This window comes from Haemorhous mexicanus, chromosome 6, assembly GCF_027477595.1.
Source record: "Haemorhous mexicanus isolate bHaeMex1 chromosome 6, bHaeMex1.pri, whole genome shotgun sequence".
NCBI lineage: Eukaryota > Metazoa > Chordata > Aves > Passeriformes > Fringillidae > Haemorhous > Haemorhous mexicanus.
Window position 1 is genome coordinate 24431842 of NC_082346.1, and position 26787 is coordinate 24458628.

Consider the following 26787-nt stretch of genomic DNA (forward strand, 5'->3'; position numbering starts at 1 on the left):
GTCTTTAATGTGTTAGGTTTTTCTTGTAAAAATGTTTGCGGGTACATTCAAGTGTCTGATTGTCCTTTATTGTGAGTAATAACAGTGAAAATTACTGTACTTCTACATGCCAAAACCAATGCTTATATTAATTTGTTTTCCTCGTTGTCATCTGTGCCTTATCTGGGGTACTTTAGGCACAGCATCTGTGGCCAGTTGAGGCAGGTGACTCTCCTGCTCTGCTCTGCACTGGAGTGGCCTCACCTTGAATACTTTGTGTGCGGTTTTGAGCGCCACAATATAAGATACAAAGCTATTGAAGACGGTCCAGAGGATGACTATAAAGATGGTGAAGGGCCTGGAGGAGAAGCCTTGTGAAGAGCAGTTTGGGCTGACTTGGTTTGTTCAGCCTGGAGGAGACTGACAGGAGACCTCATTGTGGTCTTCCTCACAAGGGGAGGTGGAGTGGCAGACACTGATCTCTGTGGGACCAAGGGAACAAGCTGAGTCAGGGGAGGTTTGGGTTGGATACTAAGAAAAGGTTCTTCACCCCAAGGATGTTTTTGGGCACTGGAACAAGCTCCCCAGGAAAGTAATCATGGCACCAAGCCTGAGAGAGTTCAGGAAGTGTTTAGCCAACACTCTCAAAAAACACATGGTGTGATTTTTTTTTGGGCTGCCCTGTGCAAGAACAGATGATCTTTGTGGATCCCTATCCAATTCAGGATATTCTATGATTTTACAGCGCTGATACTTAAAATAAGCAGAATACAAATTTTACTAGAACTGTTAAGCTATTAATAAACATTTATTTCCAGTTACCAATTTTCTAACTATTGAAGGTCTTCAGAAAGGTATGGCAGAGGGAATAGCATGCACATCCAACTGGCACAGAGGGAGGTGCCCAGGTAAGGAGGTTCTCAGAGCCCTTGGTCCCCTTTCACGTGGTGTCAGGCTGCAGGTTGGGTTCCCACTCTCATGCCGAGGTCTTCTATTTTCCAAGCTGCAGCAGGGCATCACTAAACTAATTTTTTACCTAAATTTTACTTACACTTTAACCTAAATTACCTCGACTTTGATTTTGAATGTCTGTTCACCTCAGTGATGGAGGTAATGTCTATTTAATAGCGGTCCACGTCCTTGGGACTACTCTGGGCACCTGTCCGAAAACAGGAGGGGGTTTCTCAGTGCCATCAGTCCCGTCCTTTGCTGGTTCCAAGAAAGTTTTTCTTACCGGCGCCATGCAAGACCTGGGTTGCACTTTCATCCCTTGTTGGAACGGGGCGGGAGCCTCCCGGGGCGCAGGGCGCCTTTAACGAGAGCTCAGCCGCTGCGTGCGCGGCGGGCGGGCGGAGCCGCGGCCGCACGGCCGGGCCCCGGCGCGGGCGGGGCTCGGGGCCCTGGGCCGGCCATGGCGGAGAGGCGGCAGCGGACCCGCGTGCAGGGCGGCTGGGCCGGCGCCCCGGCGGGACGGCCCGCAGGTAAGGAGCGCCCACAGCCGTCCTTCCCTTCCTTCCCGACGGCCGGGACTCCTCCACTGCCGTCCTGGGCGCGACGGGGCGAGCAGCAGGCAGGGGCGCCGGTCTCCGGCTGCACTTTCCGACCGCCGTGCGCGGCCCCGAGGGCCGGCCCCGTTCCCCCCGTTGCCGTCGGTGTCTGAGGTGCCGGTGTTCGAAGCCAGCTGTTCAGTGCAGTTGTGCCACAGGGGCGGCGCTCTGGCTGCGGGGCGCGGGCTAGGGCTGGGTTCTGACGCGCCTCTGCGGGCGGCTCGAATGAGCCGGGTGGTGTTTGGTGGAGCTGACTTCTCTAAGAACAGTCGGCCACTTCTTATCCGTAAAACGCATTATGTGCCTTCCTTTGGCTTTTCACGGTGAAAACATTGTAAAGTAAAGAGAAGTACTGAAAAGGGGTGGAGTTAACATCACGGGTTTTTTAGCAAACACTGAAACCAAAGAGTGCAGATGCAGAGGAGCGCTTTGAAGGTTTCCAGTGTTGCAGGAGGGACTGGTTTGTTTTTGTGAACATGCTCAAAACATGTTCCATTCACTTGATTATGGTTTCCATAAAGCTCCCATATGTCTGCAGACTGAGCATTCTAGGCAAGCTGATTTTTTTTTAAATCATGAAAGAGAATAGCCAACTGTTGTGACTTGTGCATGTGGCCTCAATTTTCTGTCACAGGTGCATTTCATTGTTTGTATTCCTAAGGGGATTAAAAAAAAATCTCAGTTGAATTACGCAGAGTGAAGACTTTGTGTTTCAGGCCCGTTTTAAAGCCTGTTTGCATGTGTAAATAAAACACCTGTAGTGTTGTGCCACAGTTGCTCTTCTGCTTTCTCCCTGGTTTAAAAATTCTGTTTTAATAAAAAATATTTTTGTGGGTTTGTTTTTTTTTTTCCCCTAAGAAAAGGAATACAAATGGAAGCAGCTTAGCTGCATGGAGCAATTTCTGCTGGTGTGTGATAAGTGTTTGTTGAAGAATTGAAAAGTTATAGATGTCATCCTTTCAGATAAAAGTACATTTTCAGTTTTGTTTGTGGATGAATAACAAATAAATGTATTTAAAAAAATCAGTTCATGTGCAATTTTGACTCTTAGGTTTGGCAATTTCCTGAAGTCTCTGCCAAGCATAGGAGAATACTCCAAGGAATGATTCCATAGGTTTTTCCTACTATATTTTTTAGTATGGTGATATTCAATTCATGTGATCTTTTGGTTCTTCTTTCTTTCTTTTAGCACCTAAGGCACCTGTGGCCAGCAGCCTTTCCCTGGCAGGTGTGAGACCAGCGTGGAGACAGAAAGATCAGCCTCACACTCAAAAGCAGTTTGTCTTTGAAAAGCCATCAGAGGTAAAACTTACAGGGTAACTAGCAGATTCTCATCTGTTATAAAGCTTCATATGATAGGTAACAATTATTTGAGAAAATAGTTCATTGTTTGAAATCTGAGCTTTGAGCTTTTGCTAAGCAGAGTTGCTAATTGTTTTGTGTATGTGGGGAACAGAAAGTTACAGTCCCTCTGTTTAGCCTGTTCACAACTACTCTTTTTTTAGAGAGCTAAAAGAGTATGTTCTACTAAATATTCAGTCTGCAATGTCCTAAGCATTTTTGAGCTCTTCTTGTTTTCCTCAGGTGGGCATCTGTCCTAACTTGTTACAGGGGAAGAGTGTGGTATTTGTTTTGTAGACTTTATCCCATGAAGAAGGATATTGTGCTCTGTGCAGTGTATGGAAACTTCCTTGCTTGGGGAAAAAAATAAGGCTGTCATCTAGGCTTGAAGATGGCCTGGGAAGATTCTTTCCCCTGTGGCAGAGACCTGCTGTCTATATTGTACTATATTTTGATGCTCTTGTTGACTCAATGCAGTAACTCCTTGCAAATCAGAACTCCACTGAGCTCAGAGAAGAGAAGCATAAATCCCTTAGACAACCAGAATGATAGCCAAGGCTGGATTAAACTCCTCTGTCTCTTAACAAAATACAGCTGTCTCAGCTGTGCAGACAGCTTTACAGTGTAAGCTCCTGCTATGTCTGATCTTTCGTGTTTTGCTCACTTGACTGAGGCCTGCAATTTGTTCATGTTTCTTAGGGTTGTTCTGAATTTTTCCTTACCTAAGGATATTTTTATAAATATAAAAATAAGAATTTTCTTGATTGCAGTTGATAAATATCAAGTATTGTGATGTCTAAATAATTGAGAAATCAGTGTCCTTTAGGGGGCAGTTGATGGCTAAAAACCAGCCTGCAGTGATAGCTGCATTTGAGAGTTTCTGGGATGAGGAGGGAGGGGCTGAGCTGTTACTACTTCCCTCTTGCCCTGAGGTGTGTTTTTCTCACTGGCTTATCAGTGTGTGGCTACACAGAGTCACTAGGGATGATGTTTGACTGGAGAGTGCCAGATACTTAATATTCACTGTGTACTGTCTCCTTCCCTTTCAGGTGGAGCGCAGAGTTCCTGAGGCAGGTGTGATAGAGTGAGTACCCCGCTGATTTCTCTGCACTTTTTCTGTAGTCATGGTCTGTAAGAGTAGAAATTGTGGCCTTTTAACCCTTTTATCATGAGCTGAATGTGTTATCAGGAGAGCCCAAGCCTGTTAACTGGTTTTTATGCCTTTTGTATAGCTGGGAAGCCAGCAACCATGAAGAGTTGAACATTCTGGTTCAGCACAATTGCCAGTATGTCTCCTTTAGCATTGTACATTTTCACATTAGCAGTGTACATTTTCTTGGGACAGTCCCAGTGTAAACTCTGCTAGAAATTACTTACTCTGAAATATACCAGAAATGTAGCTGCTATGGCACCTTCTTCCAGGACTCAGAGAAGTAGCTGATAGTAAGTTTCATAGTGAAGCTGGGTATTTGTATGTCACTTACCCTTTGTGTTGAAAGGGGGATCTTCCCAGGAAGACTTTGGCATGAAGCATGACAAAGTGTGGTGGTGTATGGTGGAGTTAGAGACACTGAAAATCCAGCTTGGTTCAGTTTGGCTGTCTTGGTAGAATTTTCCTTCTCAGTGTACCTGTAAATGCAAACATAGTGTTCTGGGTGCAGTCATGTATGGTTGTCTTCCTTTGGTTCCCTGTGACATCCCTCTTATTTTGTTCCAAGAGCCCTAAAACTGTACTGAGCCTTTGGTGAAGGGAGGGACAGGAAGCACACACAAACTCATTTGCTTCTGCAGCATGCCTTGCTGCCTTACTCTGACCTTTATGTCCAGGACATTAGTTCTTCCCTTTTCTAACTTTCTTTGCTCTTTTAAAGAAAACTTTCCCTAGTCCAGGCCTGTAGCAATTCTAGTCTGTGCTGCTCAGTCAAAGATAATTTCTTGTTTGTCTTTCTGAATGCTCTTTCCTTTCCTCATCCTCAGCAAGCCTGGTGTGTATGAGCTCAGCAAGGGACCAACTGGCACTTCTAGGTAAGTGGATGAAATGTTGTTTGCTTTTGCAGGGTAAGGTGGTGATACTCAGCTTTCTGCAGTCCAGTCTCTGCGGAGGGTTTTGACTTCAGCAGCTGCACATGGCACTTCCTGTGCATCATCTGTTTAGAATAGTTCTGGAAATACTTTTGAGTGGCACATAGCAGGGACTGAGATGGTTCTGAGCAGCCCTGAAGAGAAGAAAAAGAAACCTCTTGACATGTGGTGTGAACTGCATCCGGTGTTCTTTCAGAATAAGGACAAGGGGCTGTGTCCATTTGTGTCATGATTCACAGTAAGTTGCTATGTGAATTTGGATCAGTATTCCTGTGTTAGCAAGTGTGTGATGTCTGTTGTACAGTTAAGAGCAGCCCAAAACTCATAGCTGTAAATTAGAATTGTTTAAAACAAATCTAATGAAAGCTTTTAACTTTAGGCAATTGTGGTGACCTCAGGATTGTCCCTTGTGCTTATATGCCATGCCTTACTTATTTCAACTTCAGGACACTTCAAAACAAAACCTACTTGTTCTGTGATTCCTACTAACTAAAATACATTTTACCTTGCTGACTTAGCTGCAATATCAGTATTAAACCTCTTCTTTTGAATTTGATAGTTTTTATTAAGAGTGGAAAAATGCCAAGGACATAGTAATTTTTTGTGCATTTATTTAACTTCTTCTGATTATTGTATTATTTTGGTTTTGTGCCTTCATCTTAGTTTCTTCTGAAGATGCAAATAAATCTTTAAAGTATTTTGAAAAGTAAAAGCTTTGACCAGCTGGAAGGAGACAGGACACAGCTGGGTTATCCTCTATTTTCTGGAGTTTGTTTTCATAATACACTGATGGAATATATATATTTCTGCAAAGTTAATAATCAGATTTGCATTTTTTTTATCACCTTTACTATATACTCTTACTGTGACATCTTTGGGGCATGAAATACTTGTGAGAGTAAGCTGCTGTTAGCAGCATTCCTACTCTGCAGCCCACCACAGTGGTTGTAATTCTAGGGTGACTGGTAGTCCAATCAGAATATTAGACATACATATGGAAATGAAAAAATAGGAGATACTAAATACTGTCCTTATGCTAAATACTTTTCCTTATGCTTTGAAAAAGAGAACAGGAATGGCAGTAGGGATAAAGGACTGTCAAATTCTAAGTGATGTGGAGATGGTGAATAAAGGGTAATTACTTAATTTTGATTGTATTGCCATAATCAGATCTATCTGATTTATCAGATTTGAAGTTAATAGCAAGGAGAAGGATGCCATTTTCCACAGCATATGGCTGATTCTGGAAGTCATGGTATGTTGCTGGTTGCATATGTTTTTGTAAGTTTTGGAAGAAATTACATTCATTTAGTGGGGGTAAGACTCAACAGGAGCCCTTCTTTCCTTCACACCTGTTTCTGGCTGTGGTCAGAAACAGGATACTGGGCTTTGACTTTTGATGTGATGCATTGCAGCCATTTTTACCTCCTTTGGGAATCCTGGAAATGAAAATATTTTCCCAAAGCAGATATAGAAGTGTATATTCCTTCAATTTTTCCTTTTCATTCTTAGGATTCATTTGATTCCTGGCTTTATTGACTCAGAACAAGCAGACTGGATGTTTGAGCAACTCCTCCAAGACATCCCCTGGGGTCAGCGAACTCACATCAGGCAGGGTAAGGAGTGTATGGCCACCTTTTCAGGGCATTCACAGGGCAGTTCCATAACAGAATCTGTGCATCTTTAGAATTGGTTTTCATTTTCAGTGTTACCACTTCAAGTTTCTGTGCAGGTTTTCCATGCATATCTGAAGACTGCTACAGCTTACTTTTCAGTCTCTAATACCATGTTACTATTGCCAGCTAAATGAGATCTTTCCAAATTAAAATTGCCTGTCTTAAAAATCTTGGAATTTTACTGTTTCTTCTATCACTTCCAGTTCTTTTTCTCACTCATTTTTTAAGATTTAGTCTGGCCACCATCATACAATCTCCCAGCAATGCTTAAAAACTGTGTTCTCGAAGGTTTTTTTCATAAGGTATATTTTTTGCCTCTTTTACTGAAAATCCCAGCAGAGCATGTTCCTCTTCCTTTGGCTTTAGTTCTTGGTTCCAATATGCAGTAGGTGAAGAGGCTGCTATTCTGGATTTGTTCACTAAGGGGCACCTGTTCTAGCTAAATTTCACTTTCAGTCAGGAGCTGATGTAAGATAATGTATCAGAGCAGTTACTGGATGGGACTGGAAAACGTCTCCGGCGTGTGTGTTTGTTGGCTGGCAATAAAGGGACAGTATAATGGAGAAGGCTACCTGTCAAGCATGAGAAATAGTTGCCAAGATAGTCTTTTCAGAAGCCAAAAGTATTTTTAACCTGATGTTTGTGTAATGCCGCAGAGCACACACAGATTTGACAAAATACTGTGTTCAGCCTTGCTACATTTTTTTTACTGTAGTGTCCCAAGGATGCTACAGTCTTTTTTACTTCACCCTTTCCAGCGTATCCATCTGCATCTTGCAACTTATACCAGCATACTGAGCACTAGAACCAAGTCAACATAAAACAAGATAAATTTTCATTTTTGTCTGCTGTCTTTAGCTCATCCAGTCTCTGCTATGTTTGGCATTTAGGGGTAAGAAAATTGATATGTTTCCAAGGTTTTGGCAAGGTAATTCCTCCTCCAGATGCACACCTGATTTTGAATAATTTAATTCCTTCCCTTGAGTTCATTATGTTAAGGGGCTGCTTTTTAACTTTAGGTGAATGGACAATCTCTTTTTGATCAAGTTTCTTGGCAGAATTGCATCATCTTTCCATTTTCAAATTGTTTGATAAGGCAGCTGAGAAAGTCTTCCTATTTTTTTCAGAAGTATCTTTTGAGGAACCACGGCTTACATCCTGGTATGGGGAACTTCCTTACACATACTCCAGGATAACAATGCAGCCAAATCCAAATGTATGTATGTGTTTGTATGTGTTTTATTATTGTCTATAGAGAAATCCTTTGCAGAGATCAAGAGACAAAAATTTCCTCTGTCCTCTGTTCTAGTTATCTAGAGAATCTGTTAGCATGCTGTTTGTGATCAGCAGCAGGTTCTACTGGAATGTGGTCAGTTTTATACAATACACTTTCTGAGTGAGTTGTCTGAGAGCAGTGTGATTTAGTTGCCAGATGTTGCCAAGGGGAGGTTACTACTCTAGAGTTTAGGTTGCTGTAGCTTTGCACAAAACTCTGAATTGCTCTGTGTGACTTATTCCAAGCATCTTTGTATGGGAGATTTTATTGCACACAATAATACTGATTTTTTTATTGTAAAGATACAGTAACTACTGAAATAGTTACTTTCAGAAGCACTTAGGTTCAATACTGCTTTAAATGAAAGTTTAGGCATATTTTGATTCCTATGTGGATGCTATGAAATTTGCACATCTGTGAGCTGCTGAGCAGCTCATCTGCTCAGCAACTCCAGACTGTAGCATGTAATTTTCCACACTGTTTTGGAAGAGTTAAAAGCCTTGTGAGTGACTCAGTGATGTTTTGTTCATGTTTTCTCTCCCTCCCCCCACCTCTCTCAGCCTGTTGTCCCATCAGCCTCTCTCTTGGTACTGCTTTGTTTAAAATTTCCACAGCAGTAATTAGGTGTCACTGTTGAAAGCTGGATAGCTGAGAGAAAAGTGTCCCAAGTCCCAGAACTGCTGCCAAAGTGGGATGTTTGGGAAGAGTTGGAAAGGCGCTGTTTAACATGATGAGTTGTGAAGATTTTGTAGTCTCAAAATTACTGTAGTTAAAAATTCTATGGTCTGTGGAACTTGTGGTGGAAAAACAAGCATTTCTTTGGTACTCATTTGTGAAATACTGTTTTAAATGGGCTTTTCTGAAAGCTGAATGGCTTTAGGGATTGGAAGTGCCCTCACAAAATCATTCTGTTGTACACTAATGATTTAAATCCAGTTCAGAACCGCCTGTTGTGAAATCCATTGCTGTTCAGAGACTGGATAGAGCCCATATACTCTGAATTCGAGGTTTCATTTCAGTTTGCATCAAGTTCTGATTTAGCACTCATTGAGCCACTGGCTTGTTTCTCTCATCCAAAAGGAAAAAGGCCTAAATGAGTCACTCAGGCTGTGGTTCTGTCTTTTATTCTGGAATATTTTTGCTTTTTACTGAGAGGAAGAAACTCAAGCAGGAGGTGAGATGCACTGGAGAAGTTGCACAGCTGGAAGCCAGCCCTTCCTCAGCTGGAGGTTGCCCATAGGCAGATCTGTGGGTACACTGCACAGGGACACTGGTATTTCACACAGCTTTGCAGGTGGGAGTACCTGCAGCTTAGAAAAGTAGGGGATGGTGTAAAGAGTACAGTCCCTACCTGTAGAATAGGGTCTCTAGCACAGAAATATCCTGAGTAAAATGTAATTTAGTGCACAGCTTAGCCAAATCTGATTACTCCTTTAAACACTTGATATGTAGGAGTAATTAGCTTTGTGCCCCTCCTTTTTTTTGTAAGAATTGGGGTGATTGCAGCACTTCTAGATGTAATCCAGTTTGTGCCTCAATGATTTTTGCTATGAGAAAATGTTTTTCTGTAAGCAGTGATAGAGTTGTTTCAACAAAACTACTTCTGCTGCTGGTTTGTAGTGGGCTTTCAGTTACATTGTAACATTCATTGTATGGTAACATTTTAATAATACATATTTCTGTGATGGGAGTTGAAGAAATCTAGTCCTGGTTGGTCACTGAAAAGTGCTCTCAATAATTCCTGTTGGACTCCTCTCTACATCAGGCAGCCCAGTTGCAAAGCAGACTTTTTTTGGGTGGTATTACTGCTTTCCTGACGAGTTCTGTAACTGCAAGCTATGTTTACTTAGAATTAATTAATCACGTGATGCTTAATTGTTGAAGGCATGACTTAGCTAGGAATACCCCATTAGAGAAAGATGGTATGTTGAGGTCCCTGCAGTGTAAGCAGTTAAACACAGGGAAGCTTGGAAAGAAGGTAGTACAGGCTTGTTTATTAGAGATGGATACTAGAAAATATTCCCAGTTGTCTTTTGCTTCTTCTGCCAGTGGTGCATTGGGAGATTTGTAATCAGTTTCCTATCCTCTCTTGCTCTCTGTTTCTGCTTATATAATGGGCAAAAATTCTGGCCTACATTGCTTTGGTTATTTTTTTGGTTTTTTTTTTTTTTGCTTTATGTATTTGTGAAGTTCTTAAAAGCACTCTGACAGATGAAAGTCAGGATGTAACTTCATAACATGAAATAACTGGACTGAGTTGTAATGGAATGTACAGAGCTTCCCCAGGCTGTGGGCTCAGCAAGGTGATAGCAAAGGGAAGGATGAAATCCAGGGCCAGTGACATTGGTTTTGTGACCCACTGAAGAGTTACAATGTCAAAGTCCAAACCCCAAGAGGTGATGAGTTGAGCTCAACAAGCTGTGTTAACAGAGTGGGGACAGAGGGCTGTGTTATGCCAACCATTTCCTCTTGTTCTCTGTCAACAGCTGCAGGCAATTGAGAGCGGTGTCATTTAGTCACGGATTGCCTCCATTAGTGTGGAAGGCAGCCTGGCTTCAGAGTTTTAAGAGATGATTTAGTATTGAGAGATGGGTAACGTGTGCATATTTTGGAGAAAGTCCCTCCCATTCCTCTGCTCTACTAAAAATATCATCAGAATTGCTGTAATTTGTTTGATTTTAAGTTTATTGGGATTAAAGTGCAGTATATTTTGTTTCTTGGTGGGTTTTGCCTTCTGTCTTGCATTACCTGCCCCTGGCTGTGTTTGTGGCGTTTACGTTTCCCTCTGTGCTGATTGCAGTGGCATCCTGTGCTGAGCATGCTGAAGGAGCGCATTGAGGAGTTCACTGGCCACACCTTCAACTCTCTTCTCTGCAACCTGTACCGAAATGAGAAGGACAGTGTGGACTGGCACAGTGACAACGAGCCATCGCTGGGGAAAAATCCTGTCATTGCCTCACTCAGCTTTGGTGCTACTCGGACCTTTGAGATGAGGAAAAAACCTTCCCCTGTGAGTATTCATACCACACTGAGAGACCCTTAGAGCTACTAATAGGTTTATTGTTTTCCCCATTTAAGGAAACTTAATTACTGAAGCATTTCAAAGTTAATGAAAGCACTAGTTGGAAGGGTCTGTGGAATAAGTGTAGGGCTCAAGGAATCCCTTCTGTGGGCCATGACATTCTGAGGATGGGGATGGGAGCACTCTAACATCGTGTGCAGCAGTGTAGTGTAGTGCTGCAGTGAATTGGAACCTGGGCATCCTTCTGCCCAAATGAGGACTCTTTCTAGTACTTAAAATGAGATCAGTGATGCTGCAAGTGGACTATCTCTTTGATTCATTTGCACAGTGTTCCATTTTCTTAAACTCAGGACAGTGTTATGTAATGCAGAGTGTATATGGGGTGAAGAGCAGTTCTGACTACTCTTGTAAGTAAAAATCCTCTTAACAGTGTTTGCATTTTGACGTGTGTGTATTCAGATTGAGGGGCAGTGAACAAAGGGAAGAAGCTCATTTCTTTTCCATGAAATGCCTTGGAAGCTGTCACATCATACTGGCAGGCTAAACAGAGATCCTCTACTTGGATAAGGAGACCTGTGGAGTATCCTTTTGGGAGTTAATTGGTGATTCAGGAGTGAGTTCTCTTTCTAGATAAAGTGCTGTGCTTGAGAGTGCTTTGTTTATAAGCCAGCTTAAACTTTGCAGCTCATATTTATCCAAGTAAAGGATTCACATGTGTTAAGAATACAGGCCTTATTTTAGGGTGTTCTGTTTCAGGTGAATTTTCTGCTTGTGCAGTCTTTGACAACTTTGGAAAGAAGTTTGCCAGCTGCTTGTGTTGCTATTTATTCTGATTAGGTAGTACAGAAAGCAGAGGTGATAATTACCAGCCTACAGGAAAAGTCTATGCTGACATACTGAAGCCTGCCCATCAAGAGTCACCTTGAGTCACCTAGTCTGAACAGCAAAGGTCAGAAATTGAACCAGAATACAAATAGTTTGTAGTTTTCACCAGATCTCCAATTTGTAAATTCTTTGTTGCCTGAAGTGAATTTAATCTTGGTCCCTGAGCATGAGATCACATAACCACCAGTCTGTTATGTCAGTGAGCATAGCATGAGTAGGTATCCCTGATGCTGTGTTAATAATAAAATGTCAGCTGGAAAGTTTATTCCTCTAGAGAACTGTAAATGGTGCTTGGATTCATTGTAGAAGTGCCTGTGTTTCCCATCAATCAGAACAGAATCAGAATAAAATACGCTTAAACTTCACTATAAACTTCGTAGGTTCTATTTTAAAAATCAGTCCTAGTTCTTGAGTGAGATGCCTTTTTCTATAGAATTTCTGAAAAGACACCCACTATTAGCAAAGGGGAAATTCAGTCTGTGCCATTTGTACTTGACTGCTTTGTTTGAGCTGTACTGCACAATTTCTTCCCTTTTCTTCCAGAGATGGATGGTTTTCCGTAGATGTATCCCTCAAGCTCTCCTCATTTTTTTAACACTTTTGACCTGATATTTCTGACTAGCTGAGTCTTGCTAGCTGTGAAGTGTATTCCTCTTGCAAGTGACGTACCTTTTTTTCTGAGGTATAATTCCCATGTGCAGATCTTTGGAATAGATGCTATTAAGTGTGTCCTGTGCCTAAGGGAATTCATTCTTAATAATTACATGGCACACATTACGTATTCTTTGCACATTCCCAAAGACTTAAGTTTCCTCAGAGCATCCTATGACAATAGATGCTTTGCCAAGTGGGAGTTACAAGAGGCTCTGATGGAAATTACAACCTTTCAGGCTGTACCAAAGAAGTAATTTTCATACCCTATTGTACTGTAGCACTCTCTCTTTCATTAACAGAAAGTTAAAACTGATTGTAGATCTTTGAAGTTTGATCATTCCTTTGTTAAAAAGCAAGTTACAGGAAGAGGAATGTAATCTAAGGAAAAGGAATTCAGATGAACAGTCATCACAGGCATTCAGGCTCTCTCTGGTTTCAGCATCAACCAGTATCAGTACATTGGGTTTTCCAGAGTTCATCTTCATTGAGGAGGGAAATAGAATTTTCCTCCCAAAATTAAACCTCTTTGAGGGCCAACACTGTGCTATTTCAGATTTTAGGGTTTCAGAGACCTTCGTTTCCCTCTGTTCTTGTAAGTATTTTGAGATGAAAGTTATAATGAACGTGCAAGTTGAGAACATCACTTACGGTAGAACATCACTGTGGATAAATGGTTCTAGGAAAAAATGTGGTTTCCTGTGTGGGACCATGTGTTGAGTACAAAACTGTGTGTACCACAGGGGAGGTTGCAGCTTCAAGGGCAGTTGAAGAGTGCTAGATCAGAGCTTTCAGAGACTTCAGTTCATCTTGGTATCTCTACAAATATTTTCTAGATTATGGCTTGCAATGTGGATGAACCTGATAGGGAATAAAATCCTGTTTCTCTAACTGAAAAGATGACCAGTTGTATTGATGGGTTGTATTTTCTGTGCACGTTTATGTGAATTTTGACAATTGTCTATTAGTAACTCGGAAACAATCACACAATCTGAAATCTTTTTTCACTTGGCAAAAATGGGGAAAAAAAAAAGTTTATTATCCTGAAAATTGTTCTAAGGTAAGGGTAAGGAAAAGTTCAGTCCTCTGTTTTTCTTTTTGGTGAGCACTGTACTGGATAAGCCTTCATCATTTAATAGAGGGTAAAGGAGTGTAGAGACATGCATAGACTATTTGTATCTTCTTAAACAAGCATCCTTTGTGGATAAGTAGAAATAATTCTTACTGGGATTTCAGCCCTGTGTGTGTTAAAAAAGCTGCAAATACATTTCAGGTGTAAATTCCTCACTGGAATAAGGAGACTTCATGGGAATTAACTCCAGAAACAGTTTTATTTCGCCTGCTGGAATTTTTAAGTATTCTTTTTTCTAGATATAGCCTCTTCTGTTTATTTGGATCAATAACATGATAGCAGCTGGTATTTTTCCTTTGCTTTAAATGGTTTCTAGGGTTTTTTCGATGCCTACTTCATAGTTGAAAGTCTACAGTGATGTGGTTTTTTCTATTTTCTTCTTCCAGTTGCAGTACATTTCTTTAACCTTGCTCCTGCTTTCTTGTTCCCCCTGCCCCCATCATTGTAGCTCCTGCCTACACTGAAATCAGGAGACAAATGCTTTGCTTTAGAGCTGTGATTCATACACACTTCACACAGATATTGGTTGAGTCAGTGAGTCCTCTTGTGCTTGCCTACAGCCTGAGTGTCACCACTGTGGCACCGTGACCTCCTCCCATTCCCCACACAGCCTCAGCCGCCAGGCCCACTTGGACATGACTTCATCCTCCCAGTCGAGAGGAATTGGTTTCACTCTGTGGAATGGGTGTTTCTGATACAGCCTCACCACCATTTCTACATTGCTTGTTCACTGCTCAGCTCTGAGGCAGTGCCAGGTTATCTGACTGTGTCCTCCTGGAAGCTGAGTGGGGAATGTTACTGCCCCACCTTCCACTGGGAGGTACCCTGTGGTGGGAGGGGGTGCCATAGGGGCCAGCTGGGTGGTCATCCAGCTAATGGCCATGAGAACTGTGGAGGGAGCTAGAAAGCCAGCTGTCAGCTTGCTCTTCTTCCATCTCTAGTCAAAGAAATTGATGGGTGCTGGGAAGGGAGGGAGCTTCACACCTATTAGACCATAGCAGGATGTTCTGGTGTTCAGAGGATCAGCCTTGAGATGGGTCTGTCCTTCAAATGAATCCCTGAAGCACAGTCCTTTTTTCCTAGCAGAAGGGAAAGATCTCCTAGTACTTCTGGAAACAGCAGAAAAATAACTCTTAGTGTCATAACAGACCTAATTGAAGATGAATGTGGGAATCTGAAGCATGGTAGGAGAGATTCAGATCAAGATGAAGCAAGTTGAACTTTTAGATTGACATGAAAGAGACTCAGAGACAGTGCTGGCTGCAGAGGAGGAGGAGCTGTTGTCCACCAGTATTGGCAGGGCTTGAGAAGCTGTAGACAATCAGTGAGGAAGAAGGGAGTGCTCAGCTGCAGGACTGAGGGAGTCTAGAGGTAGGCCAGTGTTTTATGTGAGGAGAGGGCAATATAACTGATATTCATCATTACTGAATCTGTAAGGAACTGCAGTGAGGATTTTGTCACAGACAGTGAAAATAAACATGTTAAATGCAGAAGTATTGGTAGGTGAGACTGCTTTGTTGTGGAGGAGGATGTTTGCACAGCTGGTGATAGAGATGTATACTGGAAAACAGAGATACAATCAAGATGAAATCTGAAAAATACAAGATTTGAACTTTGGTAAGGATGATTCTCTTGGTAAAAGGTAAATAGTTGAAGCAGAAGACTAGAAGTCAGTATTCTCCATGAAAAATGCTGACTTTTCAATGGAAAATTATTTTGCATCATTTGGCTGTTTAACTGCCTTATTATTTTATATTCTTCTTCAGGCTGTTTCCATTTACTTTTCCTCATAATAGAAGATTCCTCTACACTGTCCAGAAACCATTTCCTACCACTATGGCAATAAACTTTCCTGAGACTTAAGAAAGAAACTTGGGTGATTTATATGGATTTATACTAGATCTTTTCTCTTTTTGATTTTGATAGCATTTCAACAAAACAACCTAGATGGATCCCAGGAATTGTTACAGATTTTGTGTTCACAGCTTCCCATCAACTCACACTGAGCTTTCCTTATTTATAAACTGTAGTTACTGTAATTAAGGATTTTTATAAAAAGTTTAGCCAGTGTACTTGAATAGTGTAAAGCTTGGATTGTATTGTATGTGTAACTGAAGATTATCAAAATTCCAGTATATTAAAAAAAAGACTATACCTGTTTTTGTAAGCAGGTGGTTTTGTGGTACATAGATAGCGTTACAAAGTGAACATAGAGAAGTCACCTGATGCACTTTCCATGTTTGTTACCAGAAAGTCGTTTCCACCTTTGATGCCAAAAATAAATTTCCTTCATAAATTTCTTCACCTCTGAAAGTCAAGTGAGTTCTCTGTATGTCTGACTTCAGCTCTACGAATAAAAGTTCTGAAAGGAACTTTGGTTGACAGTAATGACACATAAAAAAGTAAAAACTTCTTGTTTAACTTCACTGGCTTTACGAAGCAAATGGACATTAAAATCTCTTTTTCTAAGTAAAATGGAGTTCAGAGATGTCCCATTTAAACCAGAAAGTAATTGCTGTTTTTGCATACTGACTTTTCTAAGCCTAAAGGATGATTTCTCCTAAATCATTTATCGTAGCAGAATTCCTTTTTAATTAAGATGAGCAAGAGATAAAAATAAGCCCACTGTTGTCCATCACAGTGTGAAATGATGTAATCCTCTGAAATAGACAGTATGTGTGCAGTGACATTTGTCTGCTTTTCCTCAGCAGTCATTTTTTATAATACCTATTTTTGAAATGTTTTCCTCGTTTCTACTGACGATAAGAAAATGTTTCTTGATACTGACTTGATACCAGCCAAGCTCTTTGCATTTCAGGAAGTGCAGTCCTTTTTCTCTCTGCATCTTATTTATAAACACACACACTCTCCTAGTTGGTTTTCTGAAAATCAAACTCTGGTTGGACTAGCTTGGGACATAGTTTTCCCAGTATTTGTTACTCTACCTCATTATTTTGAGCTTTTCAGCAAGCTGTGAACTTTTAGAAGGACAAACCTCCTTCAAGTTGGACTACTACACACTGAGCAGTCTACAACTCTGATTTAAAGTTGGAAAGGATAGGGCAAAGCAATAGAGAGTTGCTGTTCCCAGTCAGTGTGGCATGTGTGAGACCACTGCTATGGTGTGTCACTATGTCTAGTTGTTATATTTGAGTTTTAAAATAGTTGCACATAACCTCAAGGCTTAACAAAGGTTTGCAAATTATTTGTCTTTTAGTCTAGTATTCTGTGTTGCTTAGTGGTGATTGACAACTTGTTTTACTAGACATTATAGGAAAAGGAGATTTTTTTTTAATAAGAAAAACTCTTCTTCCAGCAGCTAGTGCTGTAGCAGCATGTGATGTTGTAACAAGAGAAATTCAGAAATTCAGAATACAAGGAAGATGTTACTTTTGATGAAGTAGTTAACTGTTGGAATCTAGGATGGCTATTGCAGAATGTCTCCACACTGAACTGTTTAGGATGTTTCCACAAGGTTTGCAGCCTCCCTCCAGAATTTTGCACTCATTGGTTGTTGAACTTCACCTGTGGCATCCAGCCAGTGAGATACAGTGGCTTCTTTTCATTGATAAAATGCTTGGCTCCTGGGCTTTATATGAAATACAGATACAGAGAAGTTTACTTAGACTTCTTGATCTTGGAAGAGCCTCCTCCCTCACAGGCTTTTTAAGCTCTGCTGTAAAGGACTGGTTTTCTACCAAATGCACATGCCTACTTCTTCAGTGTCTGATGTTTCTTTTTAGGAAGAGGATGGAGACTATACTTATGTAGAAAGGATTAGGATCCCACTTGATCATGGGAGTCTGTTAGTGATGGAAGGAGCCACCCAGGAGGATTGGCAGGTAAGAACTCCTTGACACTGTTTATGTGCTTTACTTGCAGTGCAGTTGTCCACATATACTGAGGCACTCCCCATGCACGTATGGGATATTCTGCTTCCAGTGGCACAGTTGTTTTCCAAGACATTAGGATTACTTTCTGCCTGAGAATTTGAAAGCACCCACAGAAACAATGGGTTTGCTTTCATGTGCCAAGTAATGCAGTAGGAATCAGTTCAGCATTAAAGCTTTAATGTTCAGCATTAAAGTTCAGCAACGAAGATTGCAGCCTGCAGTGAAAAGAACAAAATCAATATAGAAATTTAGAATATCAAAAAGTTGTAACTTAATTTAAGAATTCTACAGTAATGTACAAAGACTTCTTGTTTTCAGTGGCCCTGAGCAGTCAGAACCTTTTTTTACCTTAGCTAAGTGTTTAGAAATATGAGTAAAAAGCCACCACAGGAAATGAAGGTTTTAGTCATTGTTTGATTACCTGTATTTTAAATGTACAAGCTCATGCTTTTTTTTTCTTTTTTTCCCTCTAATGCCACTTACAGCATCGAGTGCCTAAGGAGTATCATTCTAGAGATGAACGAATAAACTTGACATTTAGGATCATTTATCCAGAACCTGATGGAGTTTGGAAGTGAAGAGCCACTTTGGACATTGTTGGATATACACCCACAGCAGATCTAGAGCCTAGATTGCTACAGATATAAAGGAAGCATTACAGAATCAGAGTTCCTTGAAGTCATGGGGAAAAGAGTTTTTGTTATGAAGACCTTTGGCAATCAGAAGCTGCCAGTGTTATGTGGACAGAAATTATATGTTATTAGATGATACTAAATCACAGGATTTAAGTTTGTGAGCAGTGATTATTCTTAAAAGGGCACAAAGCAGATGAAAGATGTGAGAGGTTCCAACTGGAGCAAACAGATTCAGTGGGCACATAGTTTGCACCTTGTCTTGTCACTCCTTTACTCCCAAGTTGTGATCTCTGTTGGAAATGATGACAAGATGGGATTCTGTGATCTCTGTTGGAAGTAGTGACAAGATGGGCTTCTGTGATGCAAAGCCACCTCTGTGTGTCTGTACAGAAATGAGAAGGCTGCACTTGGGATGATCTCTGGGTATTACTCATTTCACCAAAGGGTGGTGCACTGCTTTCTATCTGTAGGTTGCAGAGTCTTTTCCAGTTAAGCAATCAGTTTAATAACTTAAATAACTACTTGAATTATACTGGTGTCTAGTGGAACAGAGGGGTCAAGGCTTTCTTCTCTCTTGCACTCTGTGGTCAGACTTTATCCTAACTGTTTATCCATGTAGACAGGACAAGGCAAAGGCAAGCAACAGAGACATCTGACAACCCTGCTCAACCCTGCTTCTGGGTCAGTGCATATTACATTAAAGAATATCACTCTTGAGCCTCTCTTACCTCTTGAGCCTGTCACAGATCAGCAGTCAGCACCTCAGACCAGATTCCAGGCTGACTTGCTGGAATCCTTCAAGCTTGCCTGCTGTAACTCACCTGCTGCTGGGAAGCAGTGGGCTCATGACCGCAGTCTGGATGTTAAGTGATGTTAAGTCAGGAGTGCTGCCTATGTGGTTAAGTTCTAAATATCATCACTGTGCAGGATCAAATCATAGGTTTGGTCCATCTTCACTGCCTACCTGCAGTAGGATCTAAGCACAGGTAAATACTCTGTGCCTTGCAATACGTTAGCTTTGTTAAGCAAGCTAATGTCCATCTTCACTGTAAGAATAAATTGGTGTTGGGAAAATATCTGTATTTTCTTAGCCAGTATTTGGTGTGTTTTAAGTTATTTGGTGAGCAGCCAAGTTATTAATACTCAGTTTTAATGTTATTGATGACATAAAGGACATAAATTCCTGAGTGAAATGAGCCATTTCACTCCCTGTGGTCTGAAATTGGGCAGAATCATTTCCTAGAAATGGCTTCTCTACCTAAACCACCATACATTATTCTTCTAAAATTAATTAATGTTACCAGAAAACTTAAACTTAACTTCATTTACTAATGATGTCTTCACTTTCATCCCAATTTGTACAGAAATGTTTTTGGAGTATTTTTAATGTTATTTCTTTGCATTTGAATCTTTTGTCTAGGCTCTGTGATGTATTTCATGGGAATCAGGGTTGAAGGAGGCAGACACTTTTATATTTACTTTCTTTTGAGTCATTGGAGCTTTGTGCACATCTCTGTATGTGTGTCCAGGTCTTGCAGTCCTGACAGAGAGTGGATGTCCTTAACCAAGGGACAGTGCTAATTTGTCAAAGTATTCTGAGAAGGCAACACTTTTGCCCTTATCAATTCCTACAAGCTCCATTTGTTTTCACTGTATTAAGAGCAGCCAGGCTGCAAGAAAGAGTAGGAGATGGGGATGAGTTGGAAACTTTTAAACCCCCAAACCCCAGCCTGTGGAAATTGCAACTCATTTGAATTCAGTGAATCTATGGCACATAACTAATGGCAGGGCCCTGGAGGCTGATGCTGTTGTGGAAGAGCAGTTTTTCACCTCCTTTTCTTGATTTCAATTTGTAATGTTAGCAAATTTTGGTTTAGTTTCTTCACTTCCTTTGGTTTGGGAAAAGACCAAGTTTTCCTCTCCAGAAATAAAATGATTTATAGGAGAAATGTTCTGTGCCCCAGTGCTCCATTGTTGCTGGAGACTACTGCATTCTGCTTTCTCTCACGTGTCAGCTTCACTGTATCCAAATCTGTTTGACAGTGAGGAGAAGCCATATGGCATCATTCTCCAGCCTGTCCTGTGTGTACTGGCTGCAAGGGGAGCAGTTGGCCTAGGGGTCAAGTTTCTTTGTCAGCTGGGAGCTTCCTTCCTTCCCCTACCTCACCAGAAAAGTCAGCTAGCCAGGTAGCAGCAACCCCCTGCCTGCCACGACAGCAGGAGATGGCTTTGGGCAGAGGAGATTCCAGCTCAGAGCTCCTCAGGAGACCCTTCTGCAAGGACTTTCCTGTTGGTAGACATTGGTTCCTGAATGCTACAGGCACGCCTGCTGAGTTCTCAAAATGGGTGTGCACAAAGGTGAGATTGGAGAGTTCTTGAGCTGGTGGTGTTCCCTTGGCACCTAAAGATTTTTCACTAGAGACCAGGGCACCTTGCACATTTCTTGTACTGCTCTTTCTGCTGTTGCAGTCAGGTGCAAAGGGCAGCATGTTTAGGATGGTAAGTATGCAGTTATGTTTCATTCTTTAACTTAAAGATAGGTGGAGGAACCTTTCCCCCAGTTACATGGATTTGAAAACAGTGCTTCTAAAAATGTCATCCAGAAGAATCACTTTCCAGTTAAAAAGCTTGCTTTCTTCCTTCTCAGGACTGTTGTGAGATTCTCAGCCAAAAACTTTTTGAAAAATAATTTAAACTCAGAGTATACTAAGGTAAGGTAAAATAGACTATTTTAATGATCACAGAGGATTTGAGAGCAGGGGGCTGGCCTGAGAGTTTTGTTTTTGCAGTTGGCACCAGATTCTGTCCATCTGAGGGGCTGCAGCAGCTGGTGAGAGTGCTTTGCTTACAGAACACCTCTGTGCCACTATTTTTATGTGGAAGATACAAACTGTGGGTTTACTTTTTTCCTTTTCTTTGAAATACAGAATGGTTTGTGTTGGAAGGGTCCTTGAAGATTTCAGCAGAGTATGTGTCTCTTTCAAAAAATGCTCAAAAATTGCATTCTTCAAAATGGTTTGTCTCTGGCTTTCAAACAGGTGGAATCTGCTAGTAACCCCAGGTAAGATTCCCTTTTCCAAAACAGCCATCACCTTCTCCAAAATGTAATGGCCCTCAGATTTGATGATAAGGAGTAGGTGAATGGAAGTTGTCTTGGGTAAGGATGGACAGTAGCCTGCCTTCCTCAGGAACATGCAGGATGGAGCTGTTCTGAAAAAAAACCACAACTGGGTCCATATGTAACCATTCATTTATTTAACAGCTATAGAAGCAATGACATTATTAATTAACCACACTGGTGTCAGGCATCACTCTGTCCCCATGCTACTTGGAATCATTTTCTCACAGACTACTTGAATATTCAAGCACAAACTCCTGGTGAAGTTGGAGTGTATTTGATTCAGTACTGCACTTTTGGGCCACAGTGGGTTGATCTGAGCACACACCATTTGAAATGAATATCAAAGTTCTGTCACTTCTCTGCTCTGGGTTTTTGGGTTTTTTGTTTGTTTGTGTGTGTTTTGTTGGGTTTTGTTTTGTGGGTTTTTGTAAAAAAGAACTCTAAGTTACTCAGTTACTCAGTTTTGATTTAAAGCCATAGATAATTTTGTCTGTATCAGATGAATTCTACCTGTGTCTTTTCTGTTAGTTATGACTTACAGGGTTAGTGTAGCTACACGTAGTAATTTATAGCTACAAATGGTAATTTATAGCTCCAACAGTAATGGAGAAAGAGAGAGGGTGCCAGGAAGGGGTTAAAAAGTCAGAATTTTCCTGCTGTAGTGTTGGCAAAACACAGAGGAGTGTTCTCCTGGGGTTTGGGATAAAAGATGCATGTATGATGGGTGCTGTGAATCCATAATGCCTCCTCCTCAAGTGCTGCTACTATTGCCTTAGCTCAAAAGCATTTAACACCCACTTTGCCTATTCTGGTCATAAACCTTTTCAGAGTGGATAGGAAATCTGCCTCACTAGGGTTTGTTTTCAAAGTGCTTCTTTTCCATCCTTGAGGTTTCCATAGCAACCTGGATAATTTGTTTAAGTTGGAGCATCCTGGCCTGTCCTGTCTGCACCTAAGTTCTGCTGAGATCTTGCAGGGAGATCATGCTGGGGAGTGCCTGGTGATGGCCAGGAGAGTGCTGGCCCTTCCCAAAGAGTCACCCACTCATCAAGGTGACAGATGTGTGCTTTCTTCGCTGTTGTCCTGTTTGATTTACCTCCTCCTCCTCCTGTGTAGTGTTCAGAACAGCTTTGTGGAGTTATTGCCAGCTCCCTTGAAGCTGGCAGGTCCTTGGTGCTCACTAAAGCACCTCTCGAGGGAGCTGGGAGGCCTTGTTTTAAGTAAAGGAAGTGGGGACTGTTTAAAATTCTTCTGTATTGAAGAATTTTAAACAGAATAAGGAGCAAGGAGGTCTGTTCCATGGCCCCCATTGTTTGTTTGATTCAGCTTTCCCAGCAGAAACAAAAATTTTGTTCTGTTCACTCAGGAGATTTTGCTGTTTGGAAGACTTAGAGCAAAGTCCTCACATCACAAGATCCTCCTGACAGACAGTGCTCACTGGATCCAGAGTGGTGCTCAGCTGGAAGTTGTTTCCATCTAAACTTGTGTGCAGCTGCTTTGCTGGTCACAGAGGGTGTTACTTGTTCTGTTGCTCTGCTCCCACTGTGGAGGCAATGCACAGATCTGTGCTGAAGAGTGGGTTGGCATTACAGCTGATCTCTGAAATGCCAGTGCCAGCCCTCTGCCCCTGGGCATGTGTTTCCAGCAGAAATGCCATGTGCCAAGGCAGGCTGCCATGCAGCTGGGAGAAAGCCTTAGTGTTGGATGGGATGGGATTTGTAGCTGTGACCTATCAGTGACTTATCATTAGGTCCTCATCATCATTAGAGAGGGCTGTGGGAAGGCTTGTCCTGAAGGCTTGTGATGCAGAGAGATAAAGCAGGAGTGAGCAGCCATGAGTTACCAGAAGGTGTACTGGCCTAGATGTACAACCCACACTTCCTGGCTGGTTTGTCAGGCTGCATAATCTACATGGTTCCCAGTTTCTGTTCCCCACCTCCTGCTTTTTGGGGGCAGATCTGAGTGAAGGAGGAGACAGTCTGTCCACCTGACATGGCTTGCCTTTAGCTTGAGACACCTGCAGGAGCTTGGAGAGGAGACTGCAGGAAGGTGCAGGCTCCCTGATTTTTTGGGACAAGCAAGGGCAAGTGGTGAAAGAAGGATTAAAAATTGCCTGGTGGTGTTTTCTGTTGGGAAGCAGTGGGAGGGAGAGGGTGGAGAAGTGGTGGTCACATCAGTGAGACAGTGTCTGACAAACTGTACCTAATGCAAAATTTGCCAATCCCTGCGCTTCCGGAGCCCTGATGGAGCCATGACAGTTCATACCAGAGAAGAGATTGTTACCCTGGAATAAGCTGACAAGCCAGCCTGAAGAAATCCTCCCAGGCCTCAGGGCAAGGAGAGCGATTGAGTGAGCCAGGGTGGGGTGGACAAGACACAGCATCTTGGTGCTGCAGCAGCCACAGGTAGAAAAGAATGTCCTGAGCATTGGCTGCTCCTCTGTAACACCCCTGTATTTTGCACTAAACATTTTTTCCTGGTGACCTTGCCAGTTATCTCTTGGTTTTACCTAAGAAAGATCATTCCTCAGCTTTGGGCACTGTGGGCTTTCATCTGACAGGAATGGGATTATACTTTTTTTCTCTCTGCTTGTCCACATTGGCACTGCTCTGGCTGCTCTTGGCAAGGCAGGGCTTCAGTTACTGAACCATCACTCAGCAATTTACTACTTTGGTTCTTACAATTTTTGTCTGAAGTCCCCAGAAACGTTTAGAGATTGAACAAAAATATCTGGAGGACTGGGTTACTTGAAGCCTGATAGTTCAATTGTCAAGAAACTTCTGTTTTTATTTTCTAGACCACAGTTTATTTCTTTCTTGATTGCTTACAAATAGACTTAGAAGAAAAAATGAAATTTATTCTGCTGAAATTAGTGGATGTTCTACAGTGCTTTTAGCTTTTAGAAGAAAATGGAAGATGAAATCCATCAGAATTGTTAAGATCTGATTTGTGGCACCAATTTAAGATTTTTAATCTTGACTCAAACAGAAAAGATTTTGCTTTTGTCTGACCTTCAGAGCAGACAGAACCTTTTGGCCATGCTCTCTGGTAGGTCTCTCTCTGACCTAACAAGGTCAGACCTTCCTTGTTACATTTAAGATGTGTGGCCAGTTTTGTCCAAATCTGAGAGAGGATGGGAGGTCTCAGAAATAATTCAGTTCCACTCTTGCAGAGCTCAGCAGTTGGGTACAGAAGAGAAACCAAGACAAGTGCTCTTGCTCTGACAGCTCTGGGTTACTCTGGGCCTCCCTGGCAAGCAGCAGGAGAATCCTCCTCTCCTTGCTGCATTGCCAGTAGCATTTCTGCTCTCCAGCTGACTCACGTCCCAGGAGGCAGCACTGTCCCAGCCACCAGTGTGGAGCATGTGGAGGGTTGGGAATTCCCATGATTCATCAGCAAAGTTCTTCCCTGCACTCAGAAAGTTTTTTTTTTTTTCTTCCAGATTTTGAACCTGAGACAGAATGTCCTGAACTAGAAATCCTAATTTCTGTGCTACTTACTTGGTAGGGTCACAGTAACAGCTGGACATGGTAATACCTTGAGAGTTAAAGCCATGGGAGGTTAGAGGTTTTACTTCATGCGACAGCACCTTGTACCAGGAGGAATATTCAAAGCAGAGTCAGTATCTTAATTAGTTTAAAGTACAGTTTCATTCTTTAAAGAGCTGAGTTTTCTGCAATCACTGGTCTTCGGTCATTGGAGCCCCAGTTTTTTCTTGTGTCCTCCCATCACTGTGCCCTGACGCATCAATAACAGTGCTGGGAAAAGCTGCCATCCCTTCTGATGCCTTTGAGGCCAAACAAGGAAAATTTAATGTAGCGGTTTTTTGTCAGGAAACACTTTGCAGCTCCCTTTCAAAACAAAGAGTTTTATTACTACATTTGTTATTAGTGGTGTGATGACAGCCAAATGCTGTTAATTTGTGAAGTGCAACTGAAAGACTGACTTTTCACTTCAGCTGTCACTTTACAATTTAAACAGTTCTGTGTGGAGGATAAAATAATACATTTCTGTGAGAAGCATTCAAACATTTTAGTCTGTACTGTCTCCTTATGGCATGGGGCAGAAGGTTTATGGGATTTATTGCAGCTCATAAAAAGGCAGGCAGGACTGAAACTGAGATATTTGAGGGAAAATGAGCTTTGAACACATATTTTGTATATTTTGAATATTTTGTATTAACTGTGTGGGATCATGGACTTCCCACGAGCCCTGACAAGTGTTTGTCATGTCTGCCAGGATCATACCATGAAGCTCTCTGTGAAAAAGAAGAAGTTGGAATCAATAGCCTGGCTGAATTTTCTACTCCTTACTTTGGAGAGACTTGAAAGAAATTTTTTCAGCTAAAATGGCCAAGTTATATATAAAAATGAGGCATATACAAATGTGACAAACCTTTTCTCTTAAAATGCTATTTTATCTAAAACTTATCTTAAAACCTCAGGAAGTGTCAAGGGGGCACCATTGCTGTGGCAGATTGGCTGGTGAGATTTAAAAATCCTTCTGTGCTCCTATAACCTGTACACTGGACATATCCAGTTTGAAACATCCCTCAGAGAACTTGCCCATCCTAGCAACTCCCTGCTGCATTGGGAAGAGCTTTCTGCTGGAAGTTTCCATAAGCTGCCTGCAAAGATCCCAGCAGCCTGAGCCTCCTGCTACCTTCACAGGTGCCTTGCTGCATGGCTGCCCTGCAGTGTATGCAAAGTGCTGGTAGGGAATTTCCTCATCCTTTATTACCTGAGCCTTCTCCTTCATCTCCTGCTGTGGGGAATGAAAATCATGGTGCTCGGGGTGTGAAGGAGACCCCAGCCTGCAGGAGGCTGGGAGCAGAGTGTGCTGCAGACCAAGCCAAATCTTCCCTTGCCTCTGGAGATTTCCAATCCTGCAGCTCTGCCAACACCTGCCTGCTGCAGAGGGGAGATGTGCTTATTCCTCGCCTGTGCTGTTGGCTGCAGGGCTCTCCATGGCTGCCCCCAGATGATGCCAGGCTGGATGCCCCTTGGCATGGCCAGGGGAATGTGAGGAATTTAGAAAAATACTTCAAGGGTCCCATCAAGCATTTAAAATGCTGGCTGCATGTTGGCCTGCTGGCTGCCTGAGTGGGAGGGTGTGTGGTCCTTACTGTCGGATTACCCTGAGGCAGTCAGCTGCTGGGCTGGCTTGGCTTTAATTTAATTATTTCAAAGAGAGAAAATGTTAAAAGGCTGCTGAAGTCAAAACAGTAGAAAGGAAGGTAAAGGATATCAAACCAAATACATAAGGAAAGGGGTATGACAGCCCTGAGTGCATAGTTCTTGCTAGTTGTTAGCCAGTTAATTCCCTGGTGTAAGTGAATTCACATGTGCTGGAGAGAGGCCTGGCTGCCCAGGTAAGCTGCCTTCTGTGTGCTGCAGTTTTATTATGATAGCTAGAAAGAAACAACAGTTTGTTTTTCTCCAAACAGAAGTGTAACAGTGGGTCTGAGCTGGGTCTCGTTGGATAACTTGGGTTCCCCCATCAGAAAGGTAAACTTTGGAATTTAAATCAGATGTGCAGGCAGAGAAA

The 26787-nt window shown here is 42.0% G+C and overlaps 1 protein-coding gene across 1 annotated transcript; it reads left to right on the top strand.

The window, feature by feature from the left end:
• The first annotated feature begins 1347 nt into the window (after window positions 1-1347).
• On the top strand, window positions 1348-21602 carry ALKBH3 (alkB homolog 3, alpha-ketoglutarate dependent dioxygenase). Its single transcript, XM_059849273.1, has 9 exons — window positions 1348-1460; window positions 2716-2828; window positions 3917-3951; window positions 4845-4892; window positions 6462-6565; window positions 7753-7841; window positions 10702-10911; window positions 17335-17433; window positions 17970-21602. Exons 1-9 carry the CDS (start codon window positions 1391-1393, stop codon window positions 18060-18062), a joined length of 861 nt encoding a protein of 286 aa, XP_059705256.1. The 5' UTR covers window positions 1348-1390; the 3' UTR covers window positions 18063-21602.
• The last annotated feature ends 5185 nt before the right edge of the window (window positions 21603-26787 follow it).

What these genes read in the sequence shown, in the direction of transcription:
- ALKBH3 (XM_059849273.1), top strand. Translation starts at nt 1,391, where the DNA reads ATGGCGGAGAGGCGGCAGCGGACCCGCGTGCAGGGCGGCTGGGCCGGC. An exon ending in GCGAACTCACATCAGGCAGG is followed by an intron (nt 6,566 to 7,752) that starts GTAAGGAGTGTA and finishes TATTTTTTTCAG; the next exon opens with AAGTATCTTTTGAGGAACCA. An exon ending in CCACCCAGGAGGATTGGCAG is followed by an intron (nt 17,434 to 17,969) that starts GTAAGAACTCCT and finishes TGCCACTTACAG; the next exon opens with CATCGAGTGCCTAAGGAGTA.